This window comes from Syzygium oleosum, unplaced genomic scaffold, assembly GCF_021117445.2.
Source record: "Syzygium oleosum isolate NSW1041296 unplaced genomic scaffold, Sole_v2.1 Sole_v2.02, whole genome shotgun sequence".
NCBI classification, from domain to species: domain Eukaryota; kingdom Viridiplantae; phylum Streptophyta; class Magnoliopsida; order Myrtales; family Myrtaceae; genus Syzygium; species Syzygium oleosum.
This window is the reverse complement of record NW_026607486.1, coordinates 3295786-3320915: the sequence shown is the minus strand read 5'-3', so window position 1 is coordinate 3320915 and position 25130 is coordinate 3295786. Positions and strand designations below refer to the sequence as shown.

The 25130-nt window shown below is 39.2% G+C and overlaps 1 protein-coding gene across 2 annotated transcripts; it reads right to left on the bottom strand.

Annotated features, from left to right (window-relative positions):
• Positions 1–4684: 4684 nt before the first annotated feature.
• LOC115693601 (ubinuclein-1) lies at positions 4685–14855 on the bottom strand. Of its 2 annotated transcripts, none has more exons than XM_056308335.1 (13): positions 14455–14855; positions 13239–13325; positions 12995–13087; positions 12827–12903; positions 11591–12179; positions 11318–11417; positions 11118–11227; positions 10894–10977; positions 9116–9241; positions 6789–6920; positions 6638–6685; positions 5908–6009; positions 4685–5386 (listed from the first exon to the last, which is right to left on the bottom strand). In XM_056308335.1, the coding sequence occupies exons 1-13, from the start codon at positions 14743–14745 to the stop codon at positions 4925–4927; spliced, it is 2301 nt and encodes a 766-aa protein (XP_056164310.1). In that variant the 5' UTR covers positions 14746–14855; the 3' UTR covers positions 4685–4924. The 2 variants fall into 2 exon arrangements, with proteins under 2 accessions (XP_056164310.1, XP_056164309.1); XM_056308334.1 differs by having other exon boundaries at positions 10894–10980; positions 14455–14854.
• Positions 14856–25130: the final 10275 nt, after the last annotated feature.

The window sequence follows — 25130 nt, the reverse complement described above, 5'->3', positions numbered from 1 at the left end:
TTTTTCTTTTTTTTTCTCTCCCCTCCTTCCAGCCGGTCGCCGGGCCGGTGGCCAGAGGCTAGAGGCCGGCGCCGGCGAGGCTCGCCCACGCCGGCCACCGGCGAGGGCGGCCTCGCCGCCGCGGCGAGGCTCGCCCTCACCAAAGAACGGCGAAGGCGAGCCTCGCCATGGCCGGGCCGTGCCCGACCTCGCTAGATCCGGCGAGGTCGTGCCTTGCCCACTCGGCCGGCAAGGGCGGCCTCGCGCGGGCGAGGCTCGCCTCGCCATCGCTGGGCGAGGGCGAGGCACAACCTCGCCGGATCCGGCGAGGTCGGGCCTCGCCCAGCGCGAGGCCGCCCTCGCCAGTGGCCGGCGAGGGCGAACCTCGCCGGCGCCAGCCTCTAGCCACCGGCCGGTCGCCGGTCCGGCGACCGGCTGGAAGGAGGGGAGAGAAAAAAAAAAGAAAAAAAAAAAAGAAACAAATTAATAAAAATTCAAAAAAAATATTAAAATATTATTAAAGTTGTCCACGTCAGCGCCGACCAACCGGCTGATCGGCGTCGACGTCAGCAAAATCCGTCCAAAATTGACCGAAAGGACTGAATTGGCACAAAGACAAAAGGTTTAGGGCTGAATTGGCACCAATACAAAAGGTTTAGGACTCAATTGGCACAAAAAAAAGATTTAGGACTAAATTGGCACCAATGCAAAAGGTTTAGGACTGAATTGACACTAAAAAAATGTTTATGACTAAATTGACATCAATGCAAAAAGTTTAGGACTTTTTTGGCATTTTTCCCCAAAAGTTATCATGGACAGTGGATGCACCATCCAAAAAGGGACGTTAACAAATTAGGTACCGTATCCGATTGGTGAATAGCTCAATGGTTTTAATTTTTTTTTTTCCTTGAAGGTTGCTTCTAATGGATATATATATATATATGAGATAATAGGTTCTAGCTAGGTTCTAACTTGGATTCTCTTTTCTCTTTTTTGATGATTTTTCTTAAATAAAGGTATTGAAAAGATTAGATATATGAGTATATAACCCAATTAAATGGACAACGCCAAGGGAAATGATATTACCAGACTGAATAAAATCAAAGAGGAATGGTTAATGAGTTGTAAATTATCGAGGATGCGTGTTGCTATTGCATGGCATAAAATTTTTGGCTCACACTCACTCACGTGGAAAATGATAAAAAGCTAATACACATGCATGCAAGTTGGCCAAAATGTGATGACCCATTCGGGCCGATTACATGGATCCTAATGCTGCTTTCGGTGGGAAAATTGCAATCCTGCCAATTCAGCACTAAAATTTTTTGTGTGCCAATTCAGTTTTAAACATTTTGCATTTGTGCCAATTCAATCTATTTGGCTAATTTTGCCGGCCAGCGTTGACGTGGACAATTTTTAATAATTTTTTCTAATTTTTTAATTATCTTTTCATTTTTTCATTTGTTATTTTCTTTCTCTTTCTTTTTTTTTTCCCTTCCTTCTTCTTCTGGCCAGTCAACTCGGTCCGACGACCGGTGAGGGAAAAAATAAAATAACAAAAAGAATTAAAAAATTTGCAGAAATTGTCAATATCAGCGTCAGCCGTGTCGCCTAAGACAATTCGCATCCACGTTGTCAAAATATTTAGGACTGCATTGGATAAATTAATAGATTTAGGATTGAATTGGCATTCGTAAAATATGTTTGGATTTTTCTGGCAATTTTCCTTAAGAAGTCATATACTTGTCCGGATCGAATCTTTCCATGAAGTGTTTAGTGTGGACCCATATAAATGTAGAAAAATTACATTGGATCATAGATAACACTTTGGATCATGTTTTAATAGCAACCAAAGTTGGGGCTTCTCGGCGATAAATTTTTTATGGAGTTCGACTGGAGATTATATGACCAACCAAAAAATTTTCAAACACAATTACAGAACAAGTCCTAAAATTTATCATAATAATACACGCGAATGTCAAAACTTTCATTTCATATATTTGAATCCCAAAATTAGAGATAAGTGCACTGGAAGTTCTAAAATTTATCACGAAAGTGTAATTGACTCATAAAACTTTCAAAAAATATAATTAAATCCTAAAACTTGTCAAGTTGGTTCGATCAAGTCATTCCGTTAACTCCATCTAACTAAGCTAACGGAAAATGCTAACTTGAATTTTATGTATTATTTTCTTAGGACACGTGGTGACGATGTGGCGCCCATCAAGCGTCATTAAAAATAAATATAAACTAAACTAGATAAAAAAAAAAAGGGAAAAGCTAAAAAAACATGCACACACACACGAACTTAAAAAAAAAGACAAACTGAGGCCCTCACCGGCTATTGCCCCCACCAATCGCTGGAAATGGCCGACGGAGGTTGCCTAGGCCTCTCAATGGCTGGCGGCGACCCTCACCGACCATGGGCAAGGCCTTGACGGCCCCCGGCAAGGGCTCGGGGACCCAAATCTGGGAGAGGGCGTGACCCTTGCTAGCTTGAGGCTAGTGAGGGTCGCCGGGCTTTGGAAAGGCCTAGGTGACCTCCGACAGCCCTTTCCGGCAATGGGCGGCAGCGGCCACCGACGAGGCTTGTTCCTTCGGTTTTTTTTTTTTGGTACTTTGGCTTTTAAAAAAAAATTATCCTTTTTAATTGATTTAATCTAATTTAAGCAAAATAATAATAATAATAAAAAATGTCACGTTGGAGAGAGAGAGTAATAAAAAAATATCACGTCAATATTTTCCATTAGTCCAGTTAGACAAAGTTAACTAAAGAACTTGATTAAACCAATTTGACAAGTTTTATAATTTGATTGTAATTTTTGAAAGTTTTAGGATTTAATTGCACTTTCGCGATAAGTTTAAAAAGTTATGATGCACTTATCCCCAAAATTTATAACTCCGATGTATTTGAGTCCTTTTGTTAACTTCGACAATCCTAAGTGGATGAAAAATACTTAGTAACTTTTTCTAGCCACGGGGCCTTTTCCGTCCACTAAAACCTAATAGAACTCACTGACGTGGACCACTACAACAAATTGAGGGGTCGTGCTCTTTCCACTCCCATTGTAGTTAAAACACTTCCTATCGCGGTGTTTTGATCATATTAACCTTTATGGGTCCCACCTCTTTTGAAGTATCCTTTTTTTTGCTTGTGGTATCCCGTTTGTTCTCTTCTTTATTTTGTCGTTAGTTCCGTTTTCCCCCTCCTCCTTTACTTCTCTACATTTCCTCTTAATTCTGATCATGGATCAAGCCTTGGTACTGTTTGTTAAAAAAGAACACTCTCTTTTGTGGTCTGTATTTATCACTTGTTATCCAGATCACGTTGCACTCATCAGTTTTTGAATCTTTAATCGGAGTTTGATACCTAGAAACATAATAGAAACACCTCTTCAGCCTTCTCAATTGATGGCGATGGTGGCTCGGCGACTGAGATTGACACAAGTCGTGCACCCAACAAAGCAGATTGCATTAGCAAATAGTTGGTGTTTATTAAAAAAAACAACAAGCAATCCACTTATGTAGCAAGTTAAAATGCAGTAGAGAATTTTATACGAAATTCGCTAAAATTAAAGATCTCGTCACACCATGTTCAAACTTCAAGTCTAACGAACAAAGAAACCAAGTGTAGAAAATAGAGGTATGAGATGCAAAGAAAATCTTAATGATCGACTCTCACTTTTTCTCAATAACAATTAAACTCAAACTACAATTTCAAAATTTCAATTCCGCTTGCATAGCTCCTTGCATAAAAAACTATCTATTATTGGCATGAGAGTGGTGTTCTAGAATGAGAGAGAATAGAGGGAGAAATAAATGAGAAGAAGGAAAGTGGGACAAAAAAAAAGAAGAAAAGTAAAAGAATGCTTAAAAAAAGTGGGACCCACAAGATTAAGATTGTCAAAATATTACCATATGTAGTGTTTTAGTTATAGCGGGAGTGAAAAAAGCATGACCCTAAATTGAAGGATTTTGATGCACGAAATTAAAGTTTTAGAACTCAAATGCATCCATCATGACATGTTTTAAGTTGACTTATAGAGTCAATAATGGAGATACATGTAACCCACACTTACACAACTTATGATCGACCTCTTCACAACTCAACTTCGGAAATACACTTGCTATGTGTGGTTTGGTCCATACATTGAACGTTGGGACAAAAGTACGATATATCCGAAAATCCAATGAATCAGTACTTGGCGTCTCGGGTGGCACTTGAGAATTGCGAAATTGGATAGGTATAACGGTTGATGTGATATTCGTTCCTTCAATTAACTCTGCAGCTAAATCACGTTGAGCTTATGACACCATGCTTCTTGAAGTACCTTACGATAAGTACACTGTTCATCAGAAATATATATCGGGCTCAGTTATTGAACAAATTTGTATTAAGGACTCTTGAGCGGGAGTGCTAAACTGATTCATCTGTACGCCCATGGTCAGCCTTAATACAGGAGCTCGATCAAACTCATCTCTTAATCCAATGGCAATCAACCGGACTCCATGCGATCAGACAGCGAAACACCAAAAAGTTTCAGGAAATCTCGATTTGTTTGCCTCGCCGCTCCCGACTTGCGTACCATGTAAGGTACTTCATTACAGAACGACCAAGAGTACCTCGTCGATCAAGAGGAAAACTGACTGGTAACTGCCACTGGTCGCTTTTCTATATTGATGACATAGAAGACAATCTTCCAAATAAACTCAAAAAAACAAGGCAACTAATTTTCAGTCAAATAGGAATTTACAGCTCTTGCCCCGAAGAAATCACTGCTAGAGATATGAGGGCATCCCACAATGCCAGTTAACTACAAAGGCGGTGACGACCAGTCAGTCAAATGAATTCAAATAGCTATTGAAAAGATCAGCAAAAGGAAATGAACTTATGTTGCAAGGGACATCTTAAAGGTGTGTGCTTTCTAATTCTCGCTATGTAGCATTAACTCGACTGTTCAAAACTCGGTGCTGCAGTTGGTTGAAGGTTTATTTTAGGGGGAAGAGCGGGATTGGGTTTGGTAGATACGAGTCTTTCCTCTCCGAACTTCTCTGAATGGAAAGGCATTTCATTCAAATCCACCTCCGGTTTTCTCTTAACCTTTTTCTTAGGCAATATGGCCTCTCCCTGTCTCGCATCTTCCGAGAAGCTGCTTGAAGTTACCTTGGTTTTCTCTTGCTTAATTCTATCTGAGGAGACATTTGCTGAAGGACTGGGAACCCTAGCAGTTGCTGCTGTTGGGCTGTGAATAGGTCTGCTAGCAGAAGTTGAACCATGAATGCCTGAATCAATAGACAATCTCTCTGGCAATTGTTGTGGCTGAGCAACTGAAAGACCCTCAACTCGAACTGTCTCCTCTATTTTAGGTGCCAACATCTTTTTCCGCCTCATTTTCTCTTGATCCTCCTATAAAAAGATGATAAGAACGGCATAAGCTACCATTTAGTGGCATATATCTACTTATGCGTCGCACTAGGAAGAAATTCACATACAGGAGTAAACAAGAAAGATGCTACTCTCCATTCTCAAGAAAAGCGAAACTGCAGATACTCGTACCCCTACGAGCTCTCCAAATTCATAAATTACACCGCTCAAGGCACATACATTAATTATACTATCAATGTCTAATCTATCCTGTAAAGCAGACAACCAATTTGATTTCTTTGTAACTCGGGAATCACCATTCCTCCATTCACATGAAATATTAAAGCCGTATTATGTAGCAATTACCCATAAAGCATGTCAAAGCAATAGGTGGAATAAGCAAAGACAAATATAATCACTTTGAAGGAAAACTATGTTATAAGTCAGGTGGCAAGCAGGTAAAATACAAAAAAAAATTGGCGTTCTCCCTTTTGACCAAGCACTACATGTTCTCTTTCAGTTCGTGGAAAAGAAAGTTGGCAGAAGAAAGTAGAAATAATCACCTTGTGTCTGCTGTAAAGTGCCCTTCGCCTCTCTTTGGCCCTACAAATTGCACGCTTAATACCATGATTGTCCATAAAACCATTTGGCCACAACTCTGCAAGCTGTACCAAGTCTCCAAAAAGTCAAGACATTACACTGACAAAAGCCTCAGAACCGACTAGTGGATGCAGGTAAAAACCTAGGTAATAAATAAACAGAGATCATATAAGATAGCAAGTCAAGCCAACCAATTCAGTGGGTTCCCAGCATTTCATCATGCATGCTATCACGATTATCATCAAAATGTTTACTTGAAACGACTTCACAGAGGTCTAAAGTTGAGAACCGCAGCCCTTTCAAAAGGCAGGTTGCACTGTCCACTCATGGATTAGTTATTAATTCAGAACAAGGTAAAGGCAGATTTGCTGCTAGCATAATTTCATAAAAATGCATAAATAAATCATAAACTAACACTGCGTGTGAAACCCACATCAGAAAAATCATCACCATGTCTGACCACTATATGAACATGCTTGCAACTGTGACCATAAAATATCTCAAAGACCAGCACGTAAATGCAGTTGATCCCACATCCAGCTATTATTTCCTGCAAACTATGGCAATATACACAATCATGATGGTTTTGTGAACATTTCACAAGGATGAACCGTCAAAACAAGATTGCAACATGTCTATAGCAGCTAGACAGCAGTACGAAGAGCAATTTTTAGTTTTTGGGGCAAGTGGTACCTCAGCATATAATTTTCTGACTTGCGGACCGGTGTCCTCATCAAGACCCTGAAAGCATGAAATCAAATAGACAATTACGATTATAAGTAGCTTTCTAAAGCATGTTTCAACTTGAAAAAGGCAGTATAAAAAATGCAGACGAAATATGTACATCAACAAAAAGGTCATAGAGATCACAAATCTTGTCCTCCATTGCAGCATCCATATCATATTGTCTTTTAGGGACTGTTTTTTCTTCCGATTCCTGAAAATCATCCGATGCTCCAGACTGATGCTGTAGAGCCTGAATATTTGACGGAGAATGATAACTTTGGTAAGCAATGCAATAAAATAAACCACAATTAAGGAACCAACAAAAAGCAAATTCTTCTCAACCCTTTGCATCAAACATTGATAACATCTGGTAAAAAAGCCATTAACAAGTCAGCCACGTCACCCAAAGAAACCGTTAAAGATGACAAATCATTCAATTTTGCCTGGTCATATGCACCATCAGTGAAAGCCGTGAAAAGAAGGGGGCAGTGAGGGACAGGAAATAACTCTGAGCTTCATAGCTGATAAGATTCAAAGAAATCATCTGACACAGTGTCACTCTCCTCCCATCAACCGAACCCAACAAAAAAAAAAGAACAATAAAAACAGAAGGAATTAGAGAGAAGAGAAGGGGGGACCCAAGCTCAGATTAATGCTTCATAAGAGAGCCTGGCAACAAGGTAATATACAGCATCTCATGTTGAAACAAAGCCTATGTGAAATTGAAATCCAAGATCTAAATGCGGCTTTGAGAAAATACGATTGCTGAAATAGCTATGTGTCAGGGAAAAGTCTTCAATGCAAATCAAATATGTCAAGTTATGAAGAAAATTATGTGACACGACCGATGAGGCCCTTCAATTGGCGAAGGCTAAAACATGTCATTTCAATTTTCTTTTGTGTGGAGCATGTGTTTGATTATATGGTGGTGGAGTGGGTGGGTGTGCATTGGGGGTTTTGTTGAGGAAACATGAAGCAAAAAGGTTCAACACAATGTGAACCTTAAAAGCCGCCCCTCTAACCCAGTGGAATCAGCAAGAAAAATTCTTCAGCCTTAACACGCCTTGAGTCTATCCCAAGCAAAGGTGGCAAAATGGGTCTTCAACCCATTTTTTAACTCATACTTTAGTAGGCTGGGTATTATCTGTATTGGTAAAAATTTTAAGAACAGGTTGTTATGGCTTTAGAGTAGCAAAGCCCAACTAGATATGGGTTTTAATGAGTCTAACATACCCACTTTCAACCCATATTCCGCACTTGGGCGGTTGCTCCGCATCAAACGAGCCGTCCACGCTCTTCATCATGGCCCTATCTCCTGCTTCATTGTGATGACTGATGAGAGAGACAAATAATTGTTGACAAGTTTTTTCTTTCTGCGTTAAAATTTGCATTCATTAATTGGGTTTTAATATGGTCCTATGATCCTTACTAAATACACTTGAAAAGTTATTAACTCGATATATAAATTTGCCCCACAATAATTTATTAATCCTTGTTTAAAAAATTACGAACACATTGGAATTATTATTACATAGGACTTCCGATGAACATGACTTGCCCTCACCCCAGCAATTTGGGCCAATCCTATATGCAACTAACCGAACTTCCTTTCCTCGTAATGCTCAAGAGTTCGTAATTGACGTTTTTCATCATTTCCACGATTAAAGTCCTTTTTTTACAGACTCCATTGCACAAACATTCCTCAATGAGAAAGTTTTCTTTTCCTATATAAGTGATGCACATTGATTTGAGGTATATTTAGATCTTTCAAAATACAATTCCTTAAATAACTCACATTAACATAAAAGATAAAGAAAAAGGTTAGTTTCAAACTTCTAGCACCAGGAGAAATAACAAGAGATGTGTTTTAGTAGCTTGATTTGACAATTATTTTAGTAATTTCTCATTTGTTATTTCTGTTTATATGTAATTTGTTTTAACTGGTTAGTTTTTTTTAGTATGCTAATTTCCATATTTAAGGGAGAAAATTTGCGAAGAATTGGAGCACAGATTGGGTTGCGAACGGGTGGGGTCCAGTGGTATCAGGTATGGGTTGCTGAAATATATTTCATAGAATATTCAATATGGATTGAATGGGTCAATTTGGGTCGAACCCATTTTTGATCCACTGAAACCCATCAGACCTACCTGTTTGACAGGTCTACCACAGGAGAAATACCACTCTTTTAAGGTAACCCCCAAAAAGTTTATAAGACTTGAATGCGAGATGTTTCCATGTTCAAACTGTCAGTGGAGAAATATCACTCTTTAAAGGTAGACCCCCAAAAAGTTTATAAGACTTGAATGAAAGATGTTTACATGTTCAACCTTCACATTCACTGAAGCATTCAAAATCAAAGGCACTCCTCTACAGTATGCACCTTGTGCGAGCAAGCACATGAGAGAGAGAGAGAGAGAGAGAGAGAGAGACTCAAACAAACATACCTTAGTTTCCAAAGAGGGAATACGCATGCGAACCATATCAGCAACTTCCTTCTTAATCTGCTGGAACCTATTCTCTTTATCCTGCTTTGCTGACAAACCCATAGTGACCATGACTTTCAAGTTTCTCTGAACCAACAAAATGCATCAGTAACAGAGTTATGAGAGGCATAACATAAACAGGAAACAGTAAATGCGCCAAAAAATATCAAAATATCAAAGCAATGAGATGACAATTTAAGAATTCACTGACAGCTGGCAACAAAATATATGATAGAATATGAAGCCAATGACCTTCTTTCCAGGCAAATTCCAGCAGAATATTATCAGATTAATGAACGTAATATTAATAATGGCAACAGCAGAATAATGGTCCTTAGATGAAAGAGATGATACTCAATATAGTGACATATGAATCAGAACTGGCAAACAAACCAGTCATGAGACATTTTGCAATTTAAGCAGCTCAACCAATTTAATTGCCAAATCTTCCATAGTTGGTAAATGTAAATGATCTTCACCTGATAACCATTGGTTTTCAGCTTCGATTCATTCGGTTTTGTACAACCAAAACAAGTTTCCCCTTCATCCCAGGAATCCTCTCTCTCTCTCTCTCTCTCTCTCTCTGTGATTGTGTGCCGGGCGCGCTCGTGGGGATATCTTCCTTTTCTCTTCTTATCATTCCTTCTCTACCTTCTCTCTAGCAAAAATCATACAAACAAAACCCAACTGCCTCTCAATATTTTCTCTTTCATTCAATAAACTAATTGTGAAGGTTTGGTATTGGATTTGATTGATTCTCATGACTGCTGAACTGATGATGGAGATGAAGAACACAACTAGGGATGCTCGCATTGCAAGATCACTTCGGGTTGTCCCAGAATAGGTCATTTGGAGTGGTTGAGAAAAGGTGAGGATACTTCCCATCCAGTTGTTGATCAGCCAGGTTAGGACGAATACGGAGCAGACATCAAAAACATCCAGTTAAACCAACCAGTACATTCGGATTTCCAAACTGGTAGGAACCCATACATGCTCAAGGCCATAACACCAAACAATTTGCATCTTGAATTGAAAATACTTGCCATATCAATAATCATGGCCAATTAAACAAAAAGATTCATTGAGTCGAAGCAATGACATATTGTAAATCAAACTACTGGACCAGATAGCCCACAAAAGGTTCGTCCTAAAAGAAACTCAAGCCAGTTTCATGTGATTATATAAATGGCATAGTAGTTCGCATGCTATTCTCTTTGTACTATGGCTGCAATTAAAGAGCTAAACCCATACCTTATTGCCCTGTGACATATAATACCACTGTGAAACAGACAACTATACATTGGGATACTTATACTTGATAGCTCATCCATCATGGATTGACAAATTGATTTTTAAATTAAAATTACTGGCCAAAATTTCTTATGTGTCCTGTAATTGCACCCTATAAAATGCTGTGATGTGATGCAAGAGTGTCATTCCAAAGACTGGACGATATTACAAAATCAGAAAAGTATTTTCAGAGGGTAAGAGTCAAGAATTTCAACAAATAGCTGCAAACAACATGAGAATGCACCCATGTCAATAATCCAAACGTTACATGAGACAGAGACTGGTTTCTCTCAAAAGGTTCAAACTTCGTACCAAACAGATATCTGAATTACAAAAAGAGGAGCCAAAAATGGATCATACAATGCTCAAGTCAAGATTATCAGAATTCCCTGCTGCTTTAGTGAGAGTCACAAACATTCTCATAATACTGGCAACATGAGATTATCTACCTTTAGTGTTCTAAGCTGTACCAAATGGCCAAGAATGCTCATTAGGCGATTTATTAGCTCCTTGGATATTTTTCCATGACTTGACTGCTGCAATAATGAAAAATGATGGCATCAATTCATAGTCAAGCAAAAAAGTCAACAAGAAGTCTATGCAACTTCCCTTGTCAGTGGGGTGCAGAAAAGATATAAAATAGGATTCAAGTCATGTAGGTTTTCATTTGTACCGCCAGCCTAGCAACTTTAGCAAGCTTCAGCTTTACTTCGGTTGGTAATCTCCTCTTCACCCCCTGGGATGAAATATCGGCATCCTGATTCTCTGCAGCAGGTGGCCTAGCTGTATTGTTAAAACAAAGGAGGTGCTTAATGGAGTAAATAAAGTGACATCTTCAAAATAGAGAAATTAGTTCACGTTTTCAATGCTTACATTCTGCAACTATCTTCTCCAAATCCCTAATGGCCTTCTCAAGCATTGAGCTTTTTGGCCTAAAACTGGAACCATCCTTCCTGTGTGAATGTGAAGGTTTCTGCCAAATAAGACATACAGAATCAGGCAACTAAAAAGTAGTATGTCAAGCACCTTGACTGTGTTTAAGAAACAGAAAAAGATATAGACGTATCCATTCTGCATATATTTTAGTCGAAAATTTTCTGACTTCGAACACTCAGGAGAAAACAATGAAAAGAGTAAAGAACCTACAGAAATTTCAATAGCATGTCTGCCATCGGGCATATTCAAGTCAGGCACTTCACGAATATTGCTCTTTTCCTTAGACCTATTTGATGCTTCCAGGTCATCAACATTTTTCAATTGTCTTCCAGATTGCTGCAAAAATCCACTTTTGTCGTGGTGTCTATGAGGCAAAACATCTGAGGGTCCGCTGGGGTCTTTCAACTTGCCACTGTGGTTCTTAGACTGGAGGTTTCCCATATTGTGCTTGTCAATATCCTTGGTATCTGTTAGAGATGCTGAGGTATCACCATTCACAACTTTTGCTGATGGAGCCGGATCTACTATCACCTTAGAGTCAGCCGATTTCTTCCTTGAACTGCTTCCAGATAAATACTGGTTTTGTGATTTCACATTCTCATTAGGCTCACTGACCAAACTTTGGGAAGGATTGGAAGAATGCTTCCCAGCCAATGTAGCAGCTTTTACAGGACCAGGCTTGTCCACTTTAACATGTTTATTTGGTACAAAACCATCACCTTTCTCTCCATTACTCTTAGCAAAATCTCTTCTTCGCCTTTTCTTTGGTTGCTGATTAGGTGGTACGGTGGGTTTGTTTCTGGTGAAACAGAAGGCCAAAAGAAAGTGAAGCGAGTTTTTTGAAGCACTTTACGTGGGGTTCAGCAATAGCATAGGAATATTTGTTATACAATCCCACAATAAAATCTAAATGACATCATATATAAGGGCTGAATGAGTAAAAGCAGAACCTTAATTCCTCATGCAAGAAACCAAAAACTAATCATTCCAAACTTCAGTGAAGTAAAATATATTGGCCTCTAAATTTAGGAATTAAACATATAAAGGACTGCCACATCAATTTGAAGATGATTAGAAAGAGTAATTTTTTGACAAACAGGTCTTAGAATGAAGTGATTCCAAATAAGCAAAGCGATTCCTAAGGCAAGAGTCAGGGCCCATATACACATTCCACCTTCTCAGTGTCTGATATGCTATGTTCGGAAAATTTGCAGGTTCAAAATTGAATTTTTTGTCAGAATATTGGCATATTTCGTTGTTTGACGGTCCAAACTAGAACTGTGCTTCTATCTCAAGTATGAAGAGTTATGACCATTGACCAAAAAAGAATTCAATTTCAATTATAAAAATAACATCTCAACAAGAAACAGACAAAAAAAAGTGAAAGGCGAGTTTAAGCTAAAGGGGAAAAAGTATATCGATACCAGGGGGAAAAAGAAAACTCACATGCATTCCAACTTCCCTCTATTGACGAAGAAACCATCGTACTTTATATCTGCATTTTCTACTTCAAAATATTCATCCTGAAGAGATAAAAGTTATTTGCTCGTGCTGTTGACAAGAAGATTTCAAGAAGAAGAAAGCAACATGCAAGGTAAACTATTCAAAACCAACCAATTCAGCATCATCAATAAAAGAATCCTCTGTGTCATATTGGTCCTCGTCAGGAATATCATTTAAATCTTCATCATCACTGCTGTCTTTACCCTGAAATGAACCATTCCAGTATTAGCATGTACACCAATTTGGCAGGAAAAAATCACTTTCAAGCAATCCGATAAAAGTGGCCATTCCAGTAATACCAACAAATGCATGGTTTGCCCTACTATTTACAAGAGAGGGCAAGAGCACTACATACCATGTAAAGCCGCTCTATCTTTTCAATTACAGCGCTGAAACTATTTAACGGAGCAGCTTCTTTTGTTTCGCGTTCCACTGGCTGTCCCTGTAGACATTTAAAATCCAATTTGTACTGGACAACATGCTAACAGTGCTATTTCATGTAAAATGTACGCTGACAATAGATTCAAAAGCCAATCGATCGAGACAGAGTTGTGGAGCTACAAAGAGGAATCGAAATATAGAACTTGACTCAAATTACCTTATTTAGATTAAACATATCTACCAGATGAAAGCATTTCCCACTTAATCAAGACAAAAATTCTGGGCTTACTTTTTGCAAAGCATTTTAAAAAACTACCGTATGAATTTTGTCAAAAAGTAGTCATCCTACCAAAAGTTCATTCCAGGTTAGCAGATCTCACGATAAAGAACTATGCAACAACTTGTGTTAACCACAGATCCTCCTTATGCAGATGCTATAACTATCCACAGATATATAGCTATTGGAGCTAGACCAACAATCATCTGTGAGAATCTAAGTCGATGCAAAAGTCACAGGAAGGACTTGGTATATATCTGTCTCGTCATTTGGCGTGTCGGGCCGTTGACCTCATACATATAGATAACTTCAGGTCTAAGTTAACATATCCACGGGGGTCAATCAATGCGACCCATCACAGAATGCAGACAATATGGCACTAGAACACCTATTAAGTGGTCAGTAGGCAACAAGGGAGTCCTCCAAGTAGCAGGACTTTTCCTTAAGCTCGTGGACCAGCACAAGCCACGCATTCCGCTAGGACTACTTGTTGAAGCCTATCCATGCCTATCCATCAGCAAAATCCGCAGCTAATTCTTACTCCGAATTCAGTACCGGTTTCAACCTGCCCGAAATCCAGCTAACTGTACACTGCGACCAATAGACTTCTGTTTACCCATTGCATCAGAAGTTCAGAACCCCAAACTTTCAGACTAAGTACGCACTGCAAATACAGAAGTACGCCATTTCTGTTGGACGCTGCCAAATTGGGGCACAAGCAAAATGAGCTCCATTTTACAACAAAACAACTCCGACTCGAACGCAGGCTCAATCAAGACAATCACACGCACCCCTACTCCGAATACACTCGCGGCACCAAAAGGACAGAAACCCCAAACACGTTCTCACCCCAAGTCGCACCAATCGAATTGCACCAGAAACGCACGGGAAAGAAAAGAAAAGGAAGGTTTACCGGGACGACGCGAGGCTCGAGAGCCGCGTGGGCGGCGGAGGAAGGAGCGGCGCCGGCGCCGGCGCCCGCCGCGGGGACCTCGGCCGGCGCGGCCGACGAAGAGGATCCGTTGTCGGACTTATTGGCGTCCTTGACGAGCTTCTTCCAGGACACAATCGTGGTCTCGCCGGGCCGGAGCTCCACCGAGAACACCTGCCGGTCGCCGGACCTGACGAACGACGACATAACCCTAGAATTGGAATCGCCGCCGCCGCCGCCGCCGCCGGCTGCATCGGCCTTCTGGAGCTCCATGGATTGCGATGGAGGTCCGACGCGAAATTGAAGGGCGAGCGAGGGTTCGCGAGAATCGAGACGTGGAGGGGGTTGCGCGGGATGCAACCGGTGACCGGTGATTTTTGGGTTTATTTAGTTGCCGAAGAATTTTAGTGAAACCAAAAAACCTGCCAAAACTTCGGGGAGTTTCGAACCGGTATGGTTCGACTCGGTGAACCCGACCCGTTGAGCTCCGACCCGGCTAAAAAACTGAAACTCCCAGGAAAATAAAAACAAGCATTAATACCATAAAAAATTCTAAACTAATATATCTGCGAAAAATTTACTATAAACTAATTTTTGACTATCAAAAACTCCAAAATGGTACACCTGCAATAAATTTACCATCCGCTAGTTTCCGTTAAATTTTTTAGTTAAATTGCCGAGTTGGATGACACGTCGCAATTGACGGTTGTACCGTTTGAGGTTTTACCCTTCGTTTATGATAGATATACAAATTTATGATTTTTCGTGGTATTAATCAAATTTAACGGAAAATAACGGAGGGTAAATTTGTCACGAATGTATCGGTTTAGGGTTTTTGATTGTCAAAAAATTAGTTTTGGGTAAATTTGTCACAGATGTACCGTTTGAGGTTTTTCGTAGTACTAACCCAATAATGAAATGTCACTTTCACTTGTCCCTAAATAAAATTACCTGTACGTATCTAAATTCTTTTATGGCTTCTAATGCATGTAACACGTGTGTGTATATATATCTATGTATATGCTCACTATCCACTTCTAGCTACAACTTTGTAGACACCAATCTGAAAAATGTTAAAGTGGAGGCATTTATGAAATGTTGTGGCAGGCCCATCAAAATCGAATGAAGACACGAGATTTTGGAAATGGGGTGTTCTTAAAATCGTCTCACCTATAGATGCCATCTAAACCTAATCGATGGGGGAGCCCGATGATTAAGCCCAAAGGTCTTTACTTAGGTCCACCCAACATTATATTGGCTACATCGAACGATTAAGCTTGGGGAGCTTGATTAGGCCTAAGGGATGGACTTAACCCTAGGAAGGAGTGCAATTGCACAAACCCACCGAAATTGTGCTTCAAGCCTAGGCGAGCTTGACGAATCCTCGGATCGGTGATCGAGTTTAATACCTAGACCTAAACACGGTCCCCGTGACCGGGTACATTGCCTAGACATTGCTCGAGCCACGAGAGCATGAAAGACGTTTTTTTATTTTTTTGCGAACTTGGATAAGCGCAAACAATGTGAAAGTCCGACCTAATTTGGTTGGATCGGAGCTAAATTCGATTTTGCAAAAAAAATCTACACACGAAAATTTATTATAAGCGGACTTTGACAAAAGTTTAGGCTCAATCCGAGTCTGCGTAATGATTGCCTTTTTTTTTTTTCTGTAAATGACTGCCTTCACTAGTTTTATTTTCGCACAACTACATTTGCCCAAGAAGATAGAAATAATAATGTACCTATCTTACTTCTTCTTTTAATTGTGCTCCATCATCACCATATAATAATCGCCCCTAGGTTCCAAATCCTGTACAATTTTCTTCTTTTGAAAAGATAAAAGGGGCACTCATAAAATCGTTTATGTTTGACACTCTAAAATTATTTGCAATCTTTCATCCTGAAAAAAAAAAAATCTCCTATTAAGGCTCCGTTTGTTTCGCGAAAAATATCACATTTTTGAAAAATATATTTTGGAAAGTCATTTTCCGATGTATGACTTAAACTTGAAAATGAACCGAAAAATATTTTCCGTCAACTAAATAAATATGTACTATTCAGGTGTTAATGACTTGTGTATGGGTAGCCAAGGATCCTAGCATAGACATCGAGGTCTCGAGCTCGGATCCCCAGCTCTTGGGCACGAGCACAAGCATAGGTCTTGGTTCCACCAAAGCCCAACTCGAGAACTCAGTGCTTGTGCCCGGCTCTCTAGCTCTTCGGCCTAGGTCCACAAAGGCCTGGCCTAAGTCCCTGGAGCCCGGCCTCGGGTCCATTGAGGCTCGGCTTGAGACATCTGGAATTTTCTGTGTTCAATAATAATGCTTAGACTGTAAAGTTAAGTATTATTTAGCTTGTAATTCGGGTTGACATGTAGAAATCTCGGTGGACCGTTAATCTTGCAAAGTACGAGAATGTGGAGGATGATTTCCCGCGAACGTACTTGTCTAGAGTCTGACGTGTTGAAATTAAATTGATAAACGTTGACGTATACGATGATGGTTAGAGTGTTGTCAATTAATTTACCGTCATCTTAATTGTTGATGGGGATGGATATTTTTTGAATTATATTTTTAATGATCATCGAGTTTTTTTTTTTGGTCTGTAATGATCATCGAGTTTGAATTTAATAAATTGATAGTATTTGAGCATTTGGTATGATTTACTAATTATTTTGGTAAATTCAAGTGTCATGAATTATTAATTTTTAACCTTAGTTAATTAATACTAATCACAATTTACTTATATTAACAAAGACCCACCTATTTGGCCGAAGGTGAAGGATTTCATTCCTCGCCATGATCACTCTCAACCTTCCTTTATTAAGACACGTGTTAGCCTCTTGTCCTTTAAAAGAATTTTATGTTAAGCCTTTTGTTCTCTTAAGTTTGGACACATAATGCTCACTTGTTATTTTAAGAATACATGCAGAGCCATATGTCTCTTTCAAAGTGAGACCATCATGCTAATGTGACACCTAAAACCAAGCAATCATTTCCTTAACACATTAGTCATCAACTTATACTCCACATGGCCATGGATTAAGTAAGATATTGCCACACGTAGACTTATGCTAATTCAGACTCACTTTCACCTTGGCCATATCACTTTACCTTCAATCTTCAAAAGAAAATTTCTTCTACTTTTGATCTTGGATTTTATCTTTCAAGAGTCACAAGGTGGTTCGAGGTAAGTGAAAACTTTAGGTGTTAGCTAGATGTACTTAGGGCTCTTGACTTGGTTGCTTATTGTGTGCAAATTTGGGTCTTGGGTTAAATCTGACGTTAAGTCTGAGTATGTGCAATAGTAGTGTCAAGATGTTGTGACTATTGGATTTATCTCGTTGATTTCGTTCATTAAATGTGTTTGATCACTTTTCTTAATGTGTAGTAACATGTCATTTAGGGGTAATCGGTTTCAGGGTGGGTAGGTTCCAGACCTGGAACCTGAAACTGACCATGTTATAACCGGTTCCTAGTTTTTAGAATCTGGAACCTACCCTATTTGCCCTGAAACCCGTTTTAGAACCTATCCTATTTTTCCGGTCCGGTTTCATGGTCAACCCAAGAACCTATTTTTCTTTTATTCCTTTTTTCTGGTTTCATTTTCTCCGGCAAAATAATATGAGTAGCAATGAAACGATTCAAAGTAAAATATGAATAACAAAAATCACTATCCGCCAAAAGCAACAATCCCTAAGATGAGCAATAAAAATTACTATCCATCAAAAGCAATAATCCAAAATATAGTAATAGTATGATCTATGGTTTTTTTTTTAAACAAGCTAAAACTAGTTCCAAAATCGGTCCGGGTGGGTCTTCACTTGGAACCAAGAACCAGACAAGTTCCAACCGGTTCCCAAAAAATGGAACCAGTTTCCGGACCAGTTCAAACAGGAACCGGTTCCCAAACTTGTTTTTCGGGTGGTCCGATCCGGTTCCTGGATAAACCCGGTTCAATTGCATACCCTTATGTCATATGTAAAAATGATGAATTTGAACTTGGAAGTGTTATTTCTGTAATTTCATATTCAACCGTTGTTGGTAATATCCATCTTATATTCGTTGATTAGATTCACTTCAATCGGATTCATTTCCTGAATATATTCACTTATCTGAACATATTCGTTTGTTTGACCAGATTCACTTTCTGAATAATTTAGTTTGATCAGATTCACTTCTTGAATATATTCACTTACGGAGTATATTTATTTGTTTGATCATAGTCACTTTCTAAATATATTCAGTTTTATCAGATTCACTTCCTGAATGTATTCACTTACTAAATATATTTACTTGTCTCAACATATTCATTTGTTTGATCGGATTCACTTCCTGAAAGATTAGATTCACTTCATGAATGTATTCACTTACTGAGTATATTAATTTGTGTGATCATATTCACTTTCGGAATGTACTCACTTGCTAAGTACATTTATTAGTTTGATTAGATTTACTTCTTGAATGTATTCACTTACCGAATATAATCATTTGTATGATCAGATTCACTTCCTGAATGTATTCATTTATTGAGTAAATTCATTAGTCCGAATATATTCATTTGCTTGATTAGATTTACTTCCTAAATATATTCACGTACTTGCTTATATACAATAACCACTAATGTATATATCCAGCTTATGAGTATAACCATCTATTGAGTATAATCACGTGTTGCTTCTTACTTGTTTGTTTGACTAATGCATTTAATTGTTTTGAGGAATATGTGATGAAACAATAAGGTGACTATATGTATTGAAATGCATGTAAATACTTATTTATCATGGCTTGTATGAGAACAATATGTTTTTCGTCGCCCATAAATTAATGTTGACGATGCCCCGTGTGTCAGGATGTCCCAGAGGGTGTATCGGGATGCCTTAGAGTGGAGATATCCCGTGTGTTAGGATATCCTAGGAGTATTTGGAAAGAGAAGTAAAATACCAAATGCATGTTTATGTGCATATATAAATACATATAGGCACTCACATCAATGAACGAACTAATTGGTGGTTACCTTACATCAAAATATGTTATGTCATCCGCATGTACATGAGAGAAATGATAATATGCAATGTTGTCATATTACTTGAGCATATCATTATAAGGAAAGGTAAAACATTACATATGTACTCGGCATACATGCTTGCTTGTTACATGCTCACGTTATTTTGTACCAGGTTGAGTGGTAATATGATCCTTTAACTTTAACCTAGAAATTTCATTTACTAGGCTTTGGGTCACTTCTTATTTTTCAAATTTGTTAGATGGTTCCCCTTGGACATGACGATGAAGGGGATGAGATGAAGACAAAAGGCCATCAACCCTTGAGTTGGATGGTAGCTTGGTTAATATTTAGGCATGCTTTTTAGATAATATAGGAGTAATGGTGTTGGTTGACCCAATTTTTTTTCCAATACTTTTGTATTTTGTAATTTGTTTGGACGATGTAGTAGAATTGGGAACTGATGTTTTATATAAATAAAGAAGCATAAGTATATTAATTAAACTCGTGCGATTTTTGTGTACGGGATTTTGTTGAGGAAATTTTGTTTAGCTTCTGCATGCAAATAATAAGTAAAGACTGCGTTTGGTAGATTCCGGATAGGATAACAAATAATCCTATTCGATGTTTGGGGAAGTCCTCCGGACCGGATAAACCAGGATACATCCAGATAAAATGGCGGATAAAAAGTCTAGGGTAGGAGGTGGGATACACCCTAATTGGATAAGAAAATATGAAAAAAAAAATTGAGAAGAACGACAACGACAAGTTGTTGCTTTCTACTGTGATCATTGGCGCCACCATTGTTGTCGATAGCGGTGCAGCCCTTTGTCTCCGGCGAGTGAATTGTGCCGATGGAAAGAGTTCATCGGAATCCGGCTCGTTGGACTCCACCGCGATGGTTGATTTCTAATCGAAATATTGCCAATCACTTTGATTTCTTTGAGCCAGACCAGTGAAACGACTGTGCAGAGGTTAGCCTGAGATTCCCTCACCCCGTCTCTCTGTTTCCGTCTCAGATCTATATGGTGAGTCGCATTCCACAAGCGATGCCGCGATCTCCCCAGTTTGCCACCACCACCACCACGATTCCTCAATCTGGTGTGTTTTGGCTGCAGTTCACGTGCACACTAGTGAAATATTTGTTTGTAATTCCTGAAGTCATCCTTTTTTCCATGAGTGATTGTTTAAGCATTCTTGATAAAAGGAAGTGACGGCGAGATCAGACCACGTGGGTTCCTGGGTCCTCTTTTATTTTGCCATTGATTGGTGGGTTCTTCAATGTTCATGATGTCAATCGACTGCTTTAGGGAAGAGCTTGGCAAGAAGGTTTTAGGTGGAGATGGAGACTTCATACAGCACCGTCGGAGATGGAGACTTCGTGATGGGTCACAATATCGGTGGTTGTGTGATAGTGCCGCCGCCACCCAACCCTTCATCCCTTCGCCTTCTGCAACTCCGCCCTTTGTCGACCCTAATTCTTCTTCCGACAGGCCTTTTTTTTTTTTAAAGGGTTGCAATTTTTGTTTTCTAATTTTCAATTTTCAATTTAATTAAATTTTGCATTAATTTTCAATCTTATCTTTATACCAAACACTTGATAGGATTGGATATGTCCACCTTTACTATCTGGAGAATATTTTATCCTACTTTCTGTTTATGTGCCTTATGACACAATTCTTATCCTAGTATCACAACGTGCTTGTGCTTCTACATTCTCTTGCAATTTCTCCGGCTCTCACCTCAAGAATCTTCACAAGATCCCATCTAACATGTTCAGAAAGAAGGCAAATATAAGATTCCACGTATGAGCTCGAGAGTCACAAGCCAATTCAGGCGACGAACATGCAGTATAATAAGAACAAAAATGGGGAAATATGAGGTGAGGGGTGATTCCATGACCATACGTATTCGAGGTTGACACCCATTTTTCCGATCTATCTAGGAAAAAAAACACGAAACCTGACCCGATTTGACCCGTCTCTTGGGGTATGCAAGGTCTCGGGTCGGGTCGGGTATCATAAAAACCCAACCCGACCCATTGACACTCCTATCCCAATTCTTCTCTTGATGACCAAACACAGCCAAAAAGTTATAATCCAAAAGGAAAAGTGTCGCGTGTGATGTTTTGGGGTGTCACACGGCCCAGACCTTGGCACTTGGGAATAGGACCCTGGGTTTGGATTCATCAAGGCTGGGCTCTGGCACCAACCCAAGACTCTAGTGCTAGTGCCCACGCTTGGGTCATCGAGGCCGTGGCCCATACCTCAACACTTTGGGCTCGAGACTACGATGCTCTTGCTCGTGCCCGAATCCATTAAGGCTAGGCCTTGGACCCTGGTGCTTAGGCTTAGATCCATTGAGACCAATCCCCAGACCTTAGTGCCGTTGCTCAGGTCCCCAATATTCATGCCTGGGTCCATCGAGGCCAAGCTCTGGTCCTGGAGCCCAGTCCCGTGTCCATTGAGGTCGTGTCCATACTCGGGACCCCGATGCCAATCCCTCGGATCCCTAGTGCTCATACTTGAGTCCTTCAAGGTCGAGCCAAGGTCCATCTAGGGCAGTCCTTGGTGCCTAAGCTTGAGTCATTGAAATCCAGGTTCGGGCACAGGCATTGGGATCCTAAACTTGGTCTCTGTGGACTCGAACGCGGGCGCCGGGGTCTCGGGCTCGAGTGCCAAGGTCCCGCGCTTGGCCTCCATGGACCACAGCCCATTGTCCTAGGCAAGGGCACTAGCACCGAGGTCTTGGGCTCGGTCTCAATGGACCAAAGCAAGGTCACCAAGGTCTTAGGCATGGCCTCGATGGACCTAGGTCTTGCCACTGAGGACTTGGTTGTGGGCACCAATGTCCAAGGCTAGCCTTGCTCGGTCTCAATGGACCAAAGCAAGGTCACCAAGGTCTTAGGCATGGCCTCGATGGACCTAGGTCTTGCCACTGAGGACTTGGTTGTGGGCACCAATGTCCAAGGCTAGCCTTGATAGACTCTAGTGCTGGCACCGAAGTCCAGTGCCTGACATCGATGGACCTAGGTTTGGTCATTAGGAATCTAGTCCCAAGCACCATGGTTCGGGCCCAGCCTCTATAGATCGAGACATGGTTGGCCAAGGTCCCGGGCACGACCTTGATGGACCCATGCTAGGAGTCATGGATCAGGGTGCGGGTGCGTCTTAACCGAGCAAGGGCATGGGAGTCCCGAGTCCTGGCCTTGATGGAGCTAGGCACAACCGCTAGGGTTCAAGGCATGGCCTAGGGTCGGGTTGCCGGGGTCCCAAGCACAGGAGTCCCGAGCCTAGCCTTGATGGACTCAAGCCTAAGCGTGAGGCACTGGTGTCCCGAGCATGGGCGCCATGGTCTCGAGCACAAGCACCAGGGTCTTGGGCTTGTCTCAATGGGTCTGGACTTGCCCTCGGTGGACCCCGGTAGACCCAACCCTGCTACTAATAGCTCGATTATGAGGATTGGGTTTCCGTGTTCAAGCGTTGATAGCTAGTTATATTTTAGAAAATCTTAATTTAAGTATTGATTTTCCGTTGACTAAGAAAATCTTTTTCGTTAATTCATTTTTCTAAGTCATCCAAATGCCAGAAAATGAGAAAAGTATTTTCCGCAAAATAAACTCTCGTCCTCTAGCAACTTGTGAATGATGGTGACTCATTTATGATCTGGTGAGTAGAACATTTATAGAAAATCGTTTTGACATGTACGACATGTCCCCTTGTTTAGATAAGATATTGTCAGGTGACAATTAACGTCTATTGTCACACATTCTCAAGAGTTTTATTTTAAATCAAATGCTTTAACCTCCTCGGTTCGTCCTATTCAATCCTCTAAGTTTTATTTTACGCAACTAAGTCCTCCAAACTCTTTCGATTTACGCAATAAAACCCTTCGATCTAAACGACGCGATAGACGCTCGTTTTAATTCATCTTTCCGCGGCCAAGGTAGCGAATGATAACCATTCTGTTCCGGAATGAGTTCCTGAACCAGAAATAGATTTTTCTATTTCTGGTTCCTGGATGAGTTTCTGAGAAAAAAAACCCGTTTAATAATGACAAAAAATTTCTATTTCTAGAACAGAAACCCGTTTGATAACAGCACAAAATTTCTATTTCCTGAAATAAAAACCCGTTTGATAAACAACAGAAAATTCTATTTCCAGTAACAAAAATCCATTTTTTTAGAAATGGAATAAAAATAATAAAAAATCCGAAAAATTCATAAAAATCTTTAAAAAAATTTAGAAAATCCCAAAAATTTGAAAAATTCCAGAAAAAATCATCAAAATGTCGAGAAAATAAAAAAAATTTAGATTTCGGGAAAATAGGAAATTTGTTGAATTTTTTCAAAAAAAATCAAGAAATCAAAAATTTCAAAACTTCACAGAATTGCTTAGAATACATGTGGCCACCCACTTTTAGTGAAATTTAAATTTTTTTAGGTGCCCAAAAAAAATCAAAAAATCAAAAATTTCAAAACTTCACAGAATAGTTTAGAATACATGTGGCCACCCACTTTGAGTGAAATTTAAATTTTTTAAGGTGCCCAAAAAAAATTCAAAAACTCAAAAATTTCAAAACTTTACAGAATGGCTTAGAATACCTGTGGCCACCCACTTTGAGTGAAATTTTAATTTTTGGAGGTGAAAAAAAAAGCAAAAAAAAATTTCAAAACTTCACAGAATGACTTAGAATACATGTGGCCATCCACTTTGAGTTAAATTTAAATTTTTTTAGGTGAAAAAAAACATAAAAAATCAAAAATTTCAAAACTTCACAGAATGACTTACAATACCTCTAGCCACCCGCTTTGAGTAAAATTTAATTTTTTTTAGATGCCCAAATGGTATTATTTATTTATTTTTTATTTTTTTTGGTTCCTAAAGAAAATTAAATTTCACTCAAAGTGGATGGCCACATCTATTCTAAGCCACTCTGTGAAGTTTTGAAAATTTTTCTTTTTTGCTTATTTTTATTTTTTTTTCGACACCTAAAAAAAATTAAATTTCACTCAAAGTGGGTGGCCACAGGTATTCTAAGCAATTATGTGAAGTTTTTTATTTTTTATTTTTTTATTTTTTTCCGCACCTAAAAAAATAAAATTTCGCTCAAAGTGGGTGGCCACAGGTATTTTAAGCCATTCTGTAAAGTTTTGAAATTTTTACTTTTTTGCTTATTTTTATTTTTTTGGCATATAAAAAAATTTAAATTTCACTCAAAGTGGGTGGCCACAGGTATTTTAAGCTATTCTGTGAAGTTTTGAAATTTTTTATTTTTTTTATTTTTTTCGGCACCTAAAAAAATTTAAATTTCACTCAAAGTGGATGGCCACAAGTATTCTAAGCCATTCTGTGAAGTTTTGAAATTTTTGATTTTTTGCTTTTTTTTATTTTTTTCGGCACCTAAAAAAATAAAATTTCGCTCAAATTGGGTGGCCACAGGTATTCTAAGATATTCTGTGAAGTTTTTAAATTTTAGAATTTTTTATTTTTTTTGGCAACTAAAAAAATTAAATTTTGCTCAAAGTGGGTGGCCATAGGTTTTCTAAGCCATTTTGTGAAATTTTTTATTTTTTATTTTTATTTATTTTTTTTCTAAAAAATTTAAATTTCACGAAAGTGGGTAGCCACAGATTCTAAACCATTCTGTTAAGT

Excerpts from the sequence above, each read along its gene's own strand:
- LOC115693601 (XM_056308334.1), bottom strand. The coding sequence starts at position 14,745 with ATGGAGCTCCAGAAGGCCGATGCAGCCGGCGGCGGCGGCGGCGGCGGC. Across the intron at positions 11,228-11,317 it reads GGAGAAGATAGTTGCAGAAT|CTAGGCCACCTGCTGCAGAG; the intron begins GTAAGCATTGAA and ends TTAACAATACAG. Across the intron at positions 6,686-6,788 it reads TCTATGACCTTTTTGTTGAT|GGTCTTGATGAGGACACCGG; the intron begins GTACATATTTCG and ends TCATGCTTTCAG.